Below are 15,085 nucleotides of genomic sequence, written 5' to 3' on the forward strand. Positions count from 1 at the left end.
AGCTGGGTGCTTTGTGATGCAAGGCTTTATGCGTCATACACGCTATTTTCCAATGGATTCTTGCTTCCAGAGGTAGCCAATTTAAGGATTTTAGGTCAGGGGAGATGTGGGAATTTCCTTTAGAACCAGTGATAAGTTTCGCAGCAGCATTGATTGAAGCTATTAGCGGTGCCGTTGAAGCTTTGGGTAGGCCACAAAGAGAGATGCTTCCGTACTCCACTTTGGGGATAACTAGCGCTTGTACTGCATGCTTGAAGTCATTGAATGGCAGGAAGGGTTTTAGCTTCCTCAATGTGTTTATCTGGAAATTAGCTCCCTTAGAAGCATTGCTGATGTGTTTTTGCATATTGAGGTTACTGTCAAGAGTTATTCCCAAAGATTTAGCTGAGTCGACGATGATTGGTTGAACATTGAGTGCCGTAATGTGTTTTATCCAGTCTTGCATTATGGGGACTTGGGCGGGTGGAGCTATTAGCAGGAATTCGTTTTTTAGGGCATTCAGTTTGAGATGGTTTTCTGCCAGCCATATCTGGGTATTCCTAAGCGTTGTGTTAAGTAATTTGATGTCTTCTAAGGTGTGGATCTTAAGGTATAGTTGTGTGTCGTCAGCGTACATGTGGTATTGCACGTTAGACTCTTGTAGAATTTTGTTGAGAGGTTCCATGAAAAGGTTAAACAGTGTCGGGGATAAAGAGGACCCTTGCAGTACTCCTAACATTACTGGGACGGGATTGGACATGGCGATGTTGACCTAGAATTGTTGAGTTTGATTTTGGAGAAATGAGGTAAACCAGTTTAACACTGATCCTGTTAATCCCATTCTACGCTTCAGAAGATCTATCAGGTTTTCGTGTTTGACCGTATCAAAGGCTGAGGAGAAATCTAGCAGGATGAGCTGAACTGAGACAAAACCGAGGTCCTGATCCTCGGACAATCCCCATCCGCCTGGGACGACTCCTGGTGGCCCACTGCACTGGGCTCCGCACCAACACCCACGGACCACGCACGCAACCTGGGATTCATCCGGGACTCCTCCCTCACGATGACCAAGCAAGTCAACACCGTCTCATCGTCTTGCTTCAACACCCTGCGCATGCTCCGAAAAATCTTCCGATGGATCCCCACCTAAATCAGAAAAACCGTCACCCAGGCCCTCGTCACCAGCCGACTGGACTACGGAAACGCCCTATACGCAGGAACCACAGCCAAACTTCAGACACGACTTCAACGCATACAGAACGCCTCCGCACGACTCATCTTCGACATCCCTCGCCACAGCCACATATCCGCCCACCTGAGAAGCCTGCACTGGCTCCCCGTCCGCAAGAGGATCACGTTCAGGCTCCTCACCCACGCACACAAAGCGCTACACGACAAGGGCCCTGAATAACTCAACAACCGCCTCTCGTTCTACATCCCCACCCACCAGCTCCGCTCCGCCAGCCTCGCCCTCGCCACCGTCCCATGAATTCGCAGAACCACCACCGGAGGAAGATCCTTCTCCTACCTGGCAGCCAAAACATGGAACTCCCTCCCCGCACACCTACGACTGACCCAGGACCATCTCACTCACCTTCAGAAAGCACCTCAAGACCTGGCTATTTGAGCAGTAGCGACCCCCCCCCCCCACCCCCTCTCAGCGCCTTGAGACCCTCACGGGTGAGTAGCGTGCTCTATAAATGTAATGATTGATTGATTGATTGATTGATTGATGAGTAGGCAGGATCCATTCTGATCAAGGATTTGTAGCGCATCATCAATTAAAAGTGTCATGGCTGACTCAGTGCTGTGACCTGCTCGGAAACCAGATTGGTGTTTGTTAAGGAGGTCAAAGTGGTCAATATGCCTTGTCAGCTGGAGGTGTACACATTTTTCCAATAGTTTGGCCAAGGTAGGGATATTGGAAATAGGGGGATAGTTGTTGAGGTCTGTGGGGTCGGCCGTGGGTTTCTTTGGAATGGGTGAGACCTGTCCAACTTTGAGGGTGTCCAGGACGCAACCTTGTTGAAGTGAGCGGTTTATGATCTTGCTCCAGAGAGGCAGGAGCAGTGAAGTTAAGTCTTTAACAGCGTTAGCGAGGAGAGGATCGGTGAAGTGATTGGCAGGGTTCAGGGCACCAAGTATTTTGCATATGGCTTCTTCAGAATATGTGGAAAAGGAAGACCACTCTGCATTTTTTTTTAGGTTGGGCTTTGATGGGATATGGTATGGTGCAACTGGGGTTACTTGGGAGGTCTTCGTGTGCGGACCCGCGTGTAAGATAAGGTCATTGAGGAGGTCATTCTTGATATTGTCTGTCTTCAGGGTGAAGAAGGAAGAGAATTTTTCACAATTGGGTTGCGGGCACGCTATGCGTTGTGGACGTTGAGGAGCATCCTTAGATTGGGTTTTGATCAGTTCGAAGAGTTTTTTTGGACAATTCTTGCTTGGTCAAGTTGGTGGCTGAAGAAGTCTGCTTTGGTGCTCTTGATCTTTCTGAAGTAAGCGCTTCTCTTTTTCCTTAGAATGTTTAGGTGATTGGCGGACGGTACTGATCTCCAGGTGCGTTCAGAGGCTCGGAGAGAGCGTTTGTCTTCGTTGAGTATGCCATTGTACCAAGGCTTAGAGTCTTTTATGGAGGCTCTCTTTAGTTGCAGTGGGGCTACCTCATTTATTATCGCGGTCATGGAATTAAGGTAGTGATTGGTAGGATCATGGACTTCGGGAGTTCCTGCAGGGGGCAGAAGTAAATTGTAACTGGACGGTGGTAAAGTGTTAGGGTTGATTTTTTTCAGGTCTCTTTTCCATACTTTAGGTCTTGTGGATTGAACCGAGTTCAATTTCACTATTTCCTTGATAAAGAAGGTAATGCTATACTGGTCTGACCAATCACAGAGTTGGATCGACTCTAGCTGAATGCAATCTCTTTTAGAGATTAAACTAGCCAGGATTGAACCTTTGTCGTGTGTAGGGCTGTTGCAGATTTGGGGAAGGTCTAGGTCATCTAGGACGTTTTTGAGACTATTGACCACTGAATCATTGTGGTCATCGCAATGGAGATTAAAGTCGCCAACGAATATTTGGGTAGTTTGGAGTCCGGTGTTTGTTGATACCATGTCCATAAAGTGTTCGGTGAAGGCTAGGTTGTCACCTGACAGATGATAGATAGTGTGTAAGGAACATAATGGTTTGTCACTACTGGTGATGTTGCGGCAAATATATTCGCAAGAGGGGAATACAGGTGAGATGGATCTGTTAACTGAGATATTGCACTGGTGTATACAGGCGATGCCTACCCCTGTCTTATCAGTTCTATCCAGTCTGATGATGTCGTAGTTAGGGGGTACTAGAATGTCAATGATTGGTGAGGAGGATTCATTTAACCAGGTTTCGGTTAAGATTATCAGGTCCGGTTCATGTGTGAGAATGAAGTCAGCTATGTCAGCTGCGTGTCTGGAGGCCGATCTACAGTTTAAGAGGATGCATTTAAGACAGGGGGGAATGAGTGAAGACGTGGGTTCCTGAATGGGGGGGGGGGACTCTTCTTAGGTTGTTGTCAATGACACCTCTAATGTTAGGTTTAGTGGTCCTGTGTGGGTTGGGGGGATGGTTGGGATAGTCATTGGGGAGGGCGCGATAGGGTTCAGGAGGGCGGGTTCATATGAGTGAAGTAAAGAGAGCAAATCATTCTCCGAGAGCGGATTAGTGCTTGGGATTGGGCGGGTTGATTTATTACGAAAGGGAACTGATTTCCAGCTGGGTAACATAGGTTTTGAGGTGGCTGTTTGGTGCTTCAGGAGCCCGCTAGCTTTGGGCTGTATTATAGTTCTAGTGAACCATGGTTGATTCGATAACAGCTCATTAAATACTTGGAGTTCATCTTTGATTTGGTGTAATGAGATCATGAACTCATCAAGTCTGGGTTCTGGTGTGGTTATAAGTAAGGCTGTAGGCTGTAATAAGGATGTGGATGGGTGTGTTGTGGTCTGGTCATATTTGTGGTCTGGTGCAGGTATGAGTAGAGTGGAGGGGGGCATTGCGGGTCTAGATGGATGATCTGTGGAAGTGGATGGCTGACTTAAAAGCTGAACTGGAGGCGATGGGCTGAGATGTAAGTAGATGGATGAGGTTGTTCTGAGGAAGTGGAAGGCTGGGATGAGGGTGTGGAAAGTGAGTCTGAGTCCCAAGAGTGCTCAGGGGGCGGCGTGTCTTCATTGTGGTAATGAAGAGTCCTATTATATTCTAAAAACAGAACTGAAGGTGATGGACTGTGCTGGGGGATGTATGAGCCAGTAGTATCAATGTGTAGCAGGGATAGAGTAGCGGGAATGTTGGTTGTGGAGGATAGGATGTAGACAGGGGGTGCAGCTGTGCTGGTAAATAAGGGGCATTAATTATCTGTAGGGGTGCTTATGCTGCCGCAGTTGTGCTGTGTGGGAGTATTATGTGAGGGTCAGGCTGCGTGGTAGTGTCCTGTGTCTCCAATGTGCCTAATGGTCGGTGTGATAGAGGAACATGGTTGGGGGAGTGTTTGATTGAGTGATGTGCTGTGTGTTATGATTGGAAGTAGCGTATGAATCGGGTGGGGGTCGTGGTTGGGATAGTGGTGAAACGTGGCTGTCAGATGTAAATCATGGGGTATAATGTATAGTGGTTGTGGGAGTTGCCTGGGTGGCAGTTTGAGGTTTCGACACTTGTTCGTTAATAATGGGGAAGATGTTATCCAGGAGGTTTAAACTACAGTCGGTGGATTGCATGAGGATGGTTCCGTTATTGTAGATAGTGATGGTTGCTGTTGCATGGAAGAGCTGGGAGGGGGAGATGTAAATAACTAGGCCATGTGCGGTTTTCCTAGTGAAGGAAATCACAAATAAGGTTAGGAATGCTTTCCTCCATTGCGTTCTTTGTTTTGTATGGAAAAGGATATCAGTGGTTGTGTGTCCGTTGTGTATTGAGAAGTAGGGATCAGCGAAGGGTGTTTCAGGGTGAAGATTTATAAAATTATGCTTAAAATGTTTGGCTAAATTCCTAAGAGAGGTAGGGGGGGTAGATGATGGTGTAGGTATGTACCACGGGGAAAATGTCTCCAGTCTTTCTTATGCACCATGAGACTGTCTGTAAGCAGGTTTCTCCTTTACAGAACAAGGCTTTATAGATCTGAAGGATCTATGTTCCAGTAAGAGACGGCTCTGGCTGCATTACTAATTTATCCTACCAACCATGCCTCAGTCATCTACACTGTATATAGGGCAAGTGCTAACAGCCAACAGCCTAATAACACGAGAATTTTGAAAAGCTTAGCGATCTTGCACCCAAGCTGTAATGCAGAGACTTACAGGAGGCAGCCAGGAGTGGGAAGAGCCTTCAGCATTGCATGCAGGCAGAGTAAAGAATTACCCTCATGCGATGATCTTATTGGACAATTACGGAATATTACATAGAGAAGTCTGAATTGAAAATTATGTTGCTAGGCTTCGAAAATTGTCCCAGGGTAGAAACAACTTTGAAAAGGTGAATGCAGACTTCAAAACGCTGCCAGTTGCATAAACAGAAAAACAAAAGTCAAACCGGTGGGATTACTGCTTGAATTATCCTTAGTCACTGGTAATTATTCTGGGCTGCAATCCAGTCCATCGTTTTCTAGGTCTCGCTTAGCGAACGCAGCTCATGCGCTGCATCACCTTGGCAAGACTATATTGTCGTCGGTTTGGTGCGCAATGGGAGAAAACCCTGTGCGCGCTCGGAGAGGAAGCCTGCACGCGTAGGGCGACAGGAGATGTGCACTCCATACACGTGCACATCTCCTGTCCCCGTGTAGGGCTGGCATTACACAGAGCGGGCATCGTGCGCTTTCACTTACCCTACCCGGTCGGCTCCACGGAGACAGCTTGTTTATTATCCTCATTCAAATATATAAGCAGTGGTAAAAACAGTGCCATCTCAGCTCCTAAAAAGGCAGAAAATATGATTTCCCCCAGTGGTGTCTGTAAGAGCCACAGTTCCCACCCCGGGCGTTCACATATGGTACCACCGGTTGTAAGGCTGTTCCCACCTGGGGGATGAGCCATTCACTATCAGGAGTACTGTTTGCAAAACATGACCCTAGAAATTCCTGAAGAGACCGAGCATGGCATAAGAAGAGAACCGGAAAGAGTTTCTTCCTGGGAGGGCAGTAAATATAGAAAGAGAAACAGCAGATCAATTCAAATCCATAGTATGAAAATCACAAAGGGCAGAGCTGGAGACCAGGTATGAGCTGCGGTGTTAGGAACTGAAAGGGTGAAGGATGTAACAGCCGACCCTCCCCATAAGACCTCACCCTTCTGTATCCGCTTGAAGACCTTGCTCAGGCAGTCCTTGCGCAGCCAGGGTGTGTCTCCAGGGCAGAGCCCCCAGAAGGGCAAGCCTCTCCCACCCAAGACTGGCAGGATGAGCGCCACGGATCAGCGCACAGGCCATTAAACAAGGCGCTACATTCTTTGTTTCCATCACAGCCATGGACCCTGTTGTGGTACCCGCGCTGATGCAGGTCCAGTGCACCCCTGGGTGGATGTAGACCACCGCCCCTTTCTTATGGTCTGCTGGGGACGGGGTCAGAGGGCGCCGCGGGGACGCGCCCGTCATTTACTGTTTAACCTTCTCTACTGTGGCTTTGGAAAGGCTCTGCGTCCTCGAGGACAGCGCATACAGACCTTTTCTGTGCGTGTGAACCCAATGCCGTGGTGGTCTCTGCAGAGTGTGCGTTACACAAATTAAACAAGCATTGCAATGCAATAGGTCTCGCATTTCAAAACTTGACCTATTGGTATTGTAAATGACAATGCCAGGTTTTTTAAACACATAAAATGAAAGGCATTCTCATTTACAATGCCAATAGCTCAAAATCTTGCAATTGCGAGACCTATTGCATTGTAAATGCTTGTTTGTCCACAATGCAACCTCAGACAGGAACCAGCCAAAGGCAAATCGGCCTTGATCCAGTCCAATAGGAACAGTCAAGCCCGAACTGCCAGGCCAGGTACTATTATAATTGGAACATAAGCATCACCAAGCAGGTTTTGGCCTGGTCAGTAGAGAGAAACTGGAGTCCTGCAACAGGTAAACCAAAGGACGCAAGTTAAGGCATTCTCATCACATTTAGAGCATCTCTCTGAGGAGTACATAAAATGTGTCTATGGACTACGTTAATCTCAGCCATAGGTTAATAATCTTAGCGGCAATCCATGCCCCCTCAGAGTGTCACAAAAGACAATAATTGTGAACCTTGCAGTATTTTACTTCTTAAAAATGAAAACTGAGCATACCCTAGAAAGGATTCCCACAACTACAATTAGACAGACAAACCACTACCATACAGATACGAGGCAAAAGCCAGGCTCAATAAACCAACAGAAAACGTCATGCCAAGTAGGGATATCCAGGTAAACTGCTGCCTGCTCAGGAAGAATGTCAAACACTGCAACCACACAATAGGAATTTCAAGAGCTGCATCTACGTCAGAACGCCCCCCCCCCCAGGTGCTTCAGTAGGTCTTCGAAAGCATCTGCAGGAGCAGCACTTCCACAAGGCCAAAGACACACTAGATTGTCAGTCTAGGTTGAAAAACACATTATTGCATATAGATATATAAGCACCGTTAAATGTCCTTTACAAATGGAAAAACATGCTTTAACAATGCAACCAAAGAAAAGAAACATGGTAGGATAACTTGTGTGAGTTTAAACTCCTTGGTGCTGTGCGCATGTGACAACAGGCTACTCATTTATTGTTCTGGCCAACAAGGCCTGTTACTTGTAAGTTAAATTTGTGTCACTTTAGGAACCAGCTGAAGGTCAAACAAATGCAAATGCAATGCAGGGAGAAAACAAGCATGTGAACAACAAGATTGAGAGGCAAGACCAGGGCGGATATGAAAGGCCAATCAAGGTGAGTGTGAGAGCCCAGATAATTGTCGGGTCAGACAAGGATGCCTGGAGCAACATCAGAAAAAGACAAATGCATAAGGAAAAGGGACAGATAGGCATGCAAAGGGCAAGATAAGGGGCAGACAAGTATGTACAATTGTGGGATGAGACATTCCAAAATAATCAGCTGAGAAGGAAAAGGAGCATGTGTGAGATGAGGGGAGAGAAGCAAGCAGTGGTCAAAAGAAGAGAGATAGGGGCAAGAGAGGAGAGATCTGCATCCGGGGGCGAAACAAGTATATAGGGGAAAGGTGAAGGCAGGACAACAACTCAGAAAATAAACTAATATATAACGAATATCATGATAGCCAAAAAAAGGAAGTAGAAAACAGTGTCAAAACAGGTACAAGACGAACATGTGAGAGACACTGTGAGAGCAAGGGGGAGCAAGATAACTTTTGTGAGCGACAGTCGAGGTGCAGAAAAGGGTTGGACAAGTGTGTGAGGACAGAGACTAGGGTAAGGAAAATACTAGGTAGTAGCACCAGGAAGCAAAAAGCAACTTCTTGAGTCCTAAATACCAAGCCTGCTAGAGGATTTCACGAACAGGGTTGACAAGTAGAAAGCAAATAGCCAGAGAATAATTCCATACAACTCACAATTACAAAAGAAACAGTAAATTAATAAACCGTTACTAAATCAGGCTACAGCAAGTCTATCAAGTGAGTGAGAACGCAGCAGCAGAAAACACACAAAAAGACCACTCTATGACAGCACACAAGCACATCACACTAGTACGCACGCAAGTATTTCAGGCATGGCAAGCCACAGGACTTGTGTGTTCTTTCTTTTCCATCAACAAGTCTCTGGAAAGAACAACTTCCTGCAATCCCATGTGGCACTTGATGGTACCAACTACACTACCGCCCTCTTTTAAAGCCAAAGGTGTGGGTGTCACAAAGGCACAGCTCAATCACTTTCCAACACAGAGAAAGACATGTTTAAGTGTATAATTCTGGTTTGGAGAGTTGGTATGGGTTTGGCCAGGAGTAGGTCTCCAAGAGTCACTTACTATTATACATTATTTACTTATTACTGTGGTTCTATCCGAAGAGCTGCCCAACTCAAGAAAGCTGTGAAACGAGAACGCCAACCAAAGAAAAGCTTATGAACAAACAATCCAAGGTGGTTAGATGATGCCAAGAGCTGATCTCTCAATTGCTTTTTAATTTAGGTAGAAATGGTGAACTGTTACATTTGAGATGACTAGCACAGGAAGGATATTGAATATAGGACAAGAACAAAGAACAGAGCAAACGGGGGAAAAAGAATTATAAAGAGGAAACAAAGACATAAATATGGAGGAGGAGCTTGATAATGAACATTTAAAGACTAGATAAAGGAAGTGAAACTAGACTTCACAATATAAGGGGAGCAACTGAAGCAGAGTAAAATAGGAGGAAACGTGTGTATTATAGGGAAAAGAGAAAAGAAGATTAACACGAGTTCTGATTGGTCAGCAGTGGAGCAGTGATATGTTCAAAAACACCTACATAGAGGATTCTCACTTGTAAACAGACATGATAGTAGGGAGGGGAAGAGTGTACAGTGAGAAGAGTGAAGGACCAGAACAGATCCTGTGGAACACCAAAGTAAACATAGGCACAATTGATCATTAGCTTTCTGCCCGTCCATCAGCCCTCTATATTTCACAAAAGGGGAGGCAACAAGATTTCAAACTTAAACAGAATCTCCTCACATTTGCTTCTAAGTTTGCCTTTTTATAAAACTGGGAACAACCTATGGATCCAGTCTGACAAATGGACAGTAATTTTTAATTACGAAGCAATATACCATATCAATCTGGATCCTCAGCTTTATTACTGCTGCTTTCAGACTCAGCCTGGTGAGCTAAACCCCAATAGCGCTTCCTTACTATGACCAGGGCCACTGAAATTATGCGGCAGGGAAGAGCCAAATTATGCGGAAGGGTTCAGTAAATTATGCAACCAGAAAAGGCAAATTATGCAGCATAATGAGGCACATTTTGTAATAGTATTACTTCATTATTTTGTCATTTTTACACTTGTTGGTGCCGTCTTGGTATTGGCTGCACCTCATTAGTACCAGTTTAACACCCAAAACTAGCAATGAGCAACAGAAAAGTGGCCAGTTAAACTTTGCAAAGGGCCCTCCACTGCGCTGCATCAAGTGTTGCTGTGTTTTTATTAACTTTTGAACTGTTTGAGCTATAAACACTTTTCTTTGTTGGAATCGCAGATTATGTGGCAGATGGTGGATTATGTGGCAAATACGGCAAATCTACAATTATGCAAAAAAAAAAAAAAAATCGCTGCAGCCGCAAAATCACACAATTCAAGTGGCCCTGATTAAGTACAAACTTCATCAGGGCTAAAGAGGTGCAATTTGTGAAAATAAAAAAAAAATCTCTCTGTGGTCAAAATATTACCTATTGAATACCTTGCCAAACAGGGCCTTGGACAAGTGATAGAGAGTCTTGAAAAAGGATGGTAGATCAAAGTTTCACATCTCACGCTTCAAATTAATCATGGGAGTAGGGCCCAGATAAATCACGTCGATTTCCTGCTTCACAGATCAGATAAACGAAGTGAAGCTGCACACTAAGACAACAAATTAGATGGCTGGCTCACATCCTTGCCTGGAACCTACCAAATAAAACATACATTCAAGCAGAACCTTCACAAAAGGATGTAGCATATCCACCACGTGGGTCTTGGGGCATTGTGATTCCAATGGTCAAATGCTGTACCATACGATCCATTCAAGTGTTCCTAAAACGTGATAAGGAGCTCGTGCAGAAGAAATAGAACGCATCAAGTGGCACTAGTGCCTTCCAGGGTACTTTGTCTATGACAAATTTAAACACAGACACCAGTCACCCAACTCTCAAGTCAACTTACCACCACACAGGTGGTCATGGCACAAGGTCCTCCCCAAAGGCAGAGAGGCAGATACCTTTCTGACCACATAAATACTAAAGTGGATACTTCACTGCCCCAAACCAAAACTCAGAAGCATAGTTCTCATCCCGAAGCTACATGACGCAGACACTTCTCACTCTCATCCAAGACCCAAAGAACAGCCATTCTATGAGATTATGCAGCAGGTGCCTGCCAGTACTGCTTGTGCTACTGAAATGGGTGGGTGCTGAAGGGCTGATCAGAGGGGAAGGGGAACAGTCTTTCATTTTATAAGAGGAGAGGTCATTGGATAGGGAGTGTACCGTGTTTGTAGGCCCTGCCCGGAGGCGGGATGCAGGCACCATCTCCAGTTTGGCATTGTTTGGCAGGTTGGCGAATCTCCACTGCAGCGAGAGGTCAAGTACCAGCCTCTGGAACCTGCAAGAAAGTGCAGAGCATGTGATGAGCACTTCCCATATGTACCCACTGAGAGGTGATTCAAGGGTTATTAACAAATACCCACCCCAGTATGATGGGGAATATCAATGAGCAACATCACTGTGTATCTCTTCTCCTCACAGTAAAAGTACCAATTCTAACCAAGCTCTTTCCCCACCATTGCATACCCCCTACCAGTGCCACCACTGTTAGGTGTCAACTTGTGTTATAGTGCTAATTTCCCGTAAGCCCATACCTAATTAATTCCATGCCTGTACTCTTCATGCCACCCAGTTGCACTAATCCTACTGGAAATTAGCCTCATTCTGAACTCTGGCCAACATACCCCATTCTAAAGCCCCTACCGGTAATCCACACAACCCCTACTCTTTGCAATGACTAGTTCCTGTGGTGTGCTGCAACCACATTTCACGACAAGCCAGTAGCATCCCTCCTGCACCATTCAAAAGCCATCTTTAGAGCTACTGCTGATGAACATTCTACTGCCCCATAACTGATCCGCTCGAATATAATTCTGCCCCCCATGTTGATATCTTTCCCCTTTCTACGGCTCTTGCCATCGAGCTCAGCTCCTGCTACTGAGAGCCTTACATTCTGCAGTTCTCATGTGCCTGCATATTACCGCTAATGCAAATGTCTACCCAACATGCTCCACCATTTTACATCTTCTGCCAATTCTACATTTTGATGGTGCCCACCATTCTGTTCTTTCTTGGAGACTACTCCCCGCTACAGCTTCCCTGTTTATCTGTGTGTGGTATTCCTGACTTTGCCCACTCACTGCCCCACTTTCCTTCTCAAATGCATCTCAGTGGAAAACGGGCCATATTTCATATCCCGTCATTAAGTAATCCGTTACAGCATGACAAGACACAGCCCCATTTCCAACCTCTATGTTCATGGGAGTCCAGCAGTAGAATCTGAATTCTTACTTCAAATCAAACTCGTCCGGGTTGAAATTCTGCTTCCTGCAGGTTTCCTCCAACACCTGTAAAGAAAAGAGCAGAAGACCTACTCAGGATCTGAGACTTTCTATCAATTAGATGTTCTGATAAAGGTTAAAGAAAAGCGATGGGGCGGGACGGCACTTCAGAGAATGGCCAGACAATAGAGAGCATATGTGCCTTGGCCGGAAAAAACTTCACAAGATTCATACAATGAAGTGCACCTGCACCAGGAGTCTCTTCTGCCACAATAAGCTCAGACATTTGTTTCACCAGTGAGTCACTGATAAAAGGCCAGGCCAGGTGCCCAAGGCCCACACTGCGAGGCACAGTTGCTTGATGCCTGGAGCATTCACTGCCAGGAACAACTTCATCGTGCCAAGAACCACAACCACCCGGCTCAAGAACCTCCAGTGCAGCTGCCCATGTTAAAGCTTCCACTGAAGCCATCTATGTTAAAACCTGCTGCGGCCGCCTCATGCTAATGGCCCCTACCAAAAGCCACCACCATCCCCAGTCAAGAGCACCCGCAAGGTTAACCTACCACCTGCAAATGGCTCACAATGCTGGTTGACTGTCTCACGCCTATAATCCAAAAAAGCTGGTGAAACTACCTCTCATATCTATTTGTATTTTATGTATCGTGGACATGACCCAATTAGGGTATCAGAGCGCTTTGCAATTACATAGCCTTAAACTTTCGACAGCAGGTTTGACACGACCTTTGAGCAAAAGTAACAAGCGTAAATAATTGAGAGTGAGACATTTGTGCTTTCAAAAACATACATACATGTCCTAACTACTACTAGAGATCAATGTGTATTATCATAGTGCATGATCTATAAAGTATCCTAACAGTGCCTGGTCTGCTGTTATTATGGGAAGAATTTCCTCATAAGAAAAGTTTTAGGTTCTTTTTTTTTAAACTAAAGAGGACGAGATTCTTAATACTCGGGGGAGTGAGTTCCAAATTCTTGGTGCAGCACCAGACAATGCTCTGTCATAAGTTCTCTTCTTTTGGAAGAGGGCAGATTTCAGTAAGAGATCTTCATTGCTCCCTGATAATCTGCTACTTCCTGATAATGTGATTTTCTGGGCTAGGTATAGTGGCGTTTTTTAATATATTGCTTTGTGTGTGATACATGCCATCTTTAGTCGGATTCTTGCTTCATAAGGTAGCAAATTAAGTGCTTTCAGATGTGGTCAAACTTTCTGGAGCCTGTTCCGAGTCTTGTGGTCGCCTTGAGACAAGCTTTTATTGGGGCAGTTGAAATCTTGGATTGTCCTGATAAAGTTGTGCATCCATACTCAATCCTCGAGATGAGTAATGCCTGGGCTGCCTTTTTGAAGTCTGATGTAGCTACGAATGGTTTCAGTTTTCTAAGATAGCTCAGATGGAAGCAGGCATTTTTTGCCATCACGTTAATGTGGGTTTGCATGTTCAGGTTCTTATTTAGCACAATTCCAAGAGACTTGGTTGAGTCTACTAGATTCGGAGTACAGTTTAGCGCAGTGATCAACTTAGTCCATTCCATTATCCTTTCTGAGATTTTCAGCGGTGAAATCAGAAGGAATTCTGTGTTATGCGGTTTAAGCTTGAGATGATTATTAGTTAGCCAATGAACGGTCCTCTTTGATGCATATCAAGGACCCCTCCTGCTGCATGTAGTCTCATTCGTAGTTGATGTTTCCAGACACAAATGAAAAGGTTGGTCTAAGGGTGCCAGTTTCCAGTGTTTGGGAAGGGTTTCACAGAGGTGGTCGCCCAAGCTGCAAGAGGTATTTATTGTGGCAGAGGCTTGCCCACTTAGTTTTTTGGGGTGAAAGATACACTTCAGAATATGGATTTGTGATGAATAGTAATATTTGTACACATCAATTAGCAGCTGGGCACAGCAGGTGTGTAGTACTGAGAGACAGGATATACATTCATGATCTCTTTAGGGGTAACGGCCGATGTGACTAGATACTATTAGAAGGCACGCCAAACCAAAACACTTTCAGCCCACACACACCTCTCCCCATAAATCTCCGATAGCGCCGCAGCACGGGCCAGGTTAGCGTGAGAGCCACAGCCCCAGCCTGCTGTAAACTCTGGCACCTGAACTGTGGGCATTGATGAGAAATCTGGCTGTTTCCAGCAAACTGTATGTCTCAGATAATTTCTTCATAAACCAAAACTGAAAAACACCCATATTGACTGTACATTTCTATGGGACCTGGGCCCAGTGATGTCATTTTATGATAAAAGTTCCCTTTTTTCGCTGTTCACTAGAACAGTCAAAGAAAATATGACATTTTCAAAGCAAGTGCCATAGTTAAATATGAGCAAGTTCATAAAACCCTAGGAAATAAAAACAGACTTTGTTTAAAGGTGAGTATTCACGTCTTTTCCATCACGTATATACCTGAGCTTATTTTCCTCTGCGTACTTTTTTGAAATGCAGATTTTTTGTTTGAAAGTAATAAAATTTAGAAAACTGTGACCGAAGGCGGCACCCATAAAGCTCACAGACGTTCAGTCAGTGCCATGGTTTGGTGGGCGGGGGCGCGCAAAGAGTGTTTGGAAGATCTGAGACACGGATGGCATCAGCTATTTACAGAGGGGCTATCACAGTTCTCAAAACAAGGAACCCGTGAACCCGAAAAGTGCTAAAGAACGGTAGTCCCCATCCTCAAACCCACACAATAAACCTGGAACAACGAATAATGGAACAGAAACAAATAATTGAGGATGGGGTACATATGCAAACAATATTTCTTTAAACATCCATGCGCATTGGAACACAACCAAAACTGCAGGGGTCTGTATGGGGGATTTTTCCAACCGCCCGCCTCATCCCTCCCCTCTCAAAGG

The 15,085-nt window shown here is 45.3% G+C and overlaps 1 protein-coding gene across 1 annotated transcript in view; it reads right to left on the bottom strand.

The window, feature by feature from the left end:
- Window positions 1-15,085, bottom strand: part of ASPSCR1 (ASPSCR1 tether for SLC2A4, UBX domain containing) — a 902,109-nt gene that overhangs the window by 835,116 nt on the left and 51,908 nt on the right. Inside the window, exons 2-3 of the mRNA XM_078653432.1 lie at window positions 12,217-12,272; window positions 11,149-11,263 (exon numbers count right to left, since the gene is read on the bottom strand). Of these exons, the coding sequence (XP_078509558.1) occupies window positions 11,149-11,263; window positions 12,217-12,272 (171 nt within the window). The remainder of the gene's footprint in view (window positions 1-11,148; window positions 11,264-12,216; window positions 12,273-15,085) is intronic.

This window comes from Lissotriton helveticus, chromosome 7, assembly GCF_964261635.1.
Source record: "Lissotriton helveticus chromosome 7, aLisHel1.1, whole genome shotgun sequence".
Classification (NCBI taxonomy): domain Eukaryota; kingdom Metazoa; phylum Chordata; class Amphibia; order Caudata; family Salamandridae; genus Lissotriton; species Lissotriton helveticus.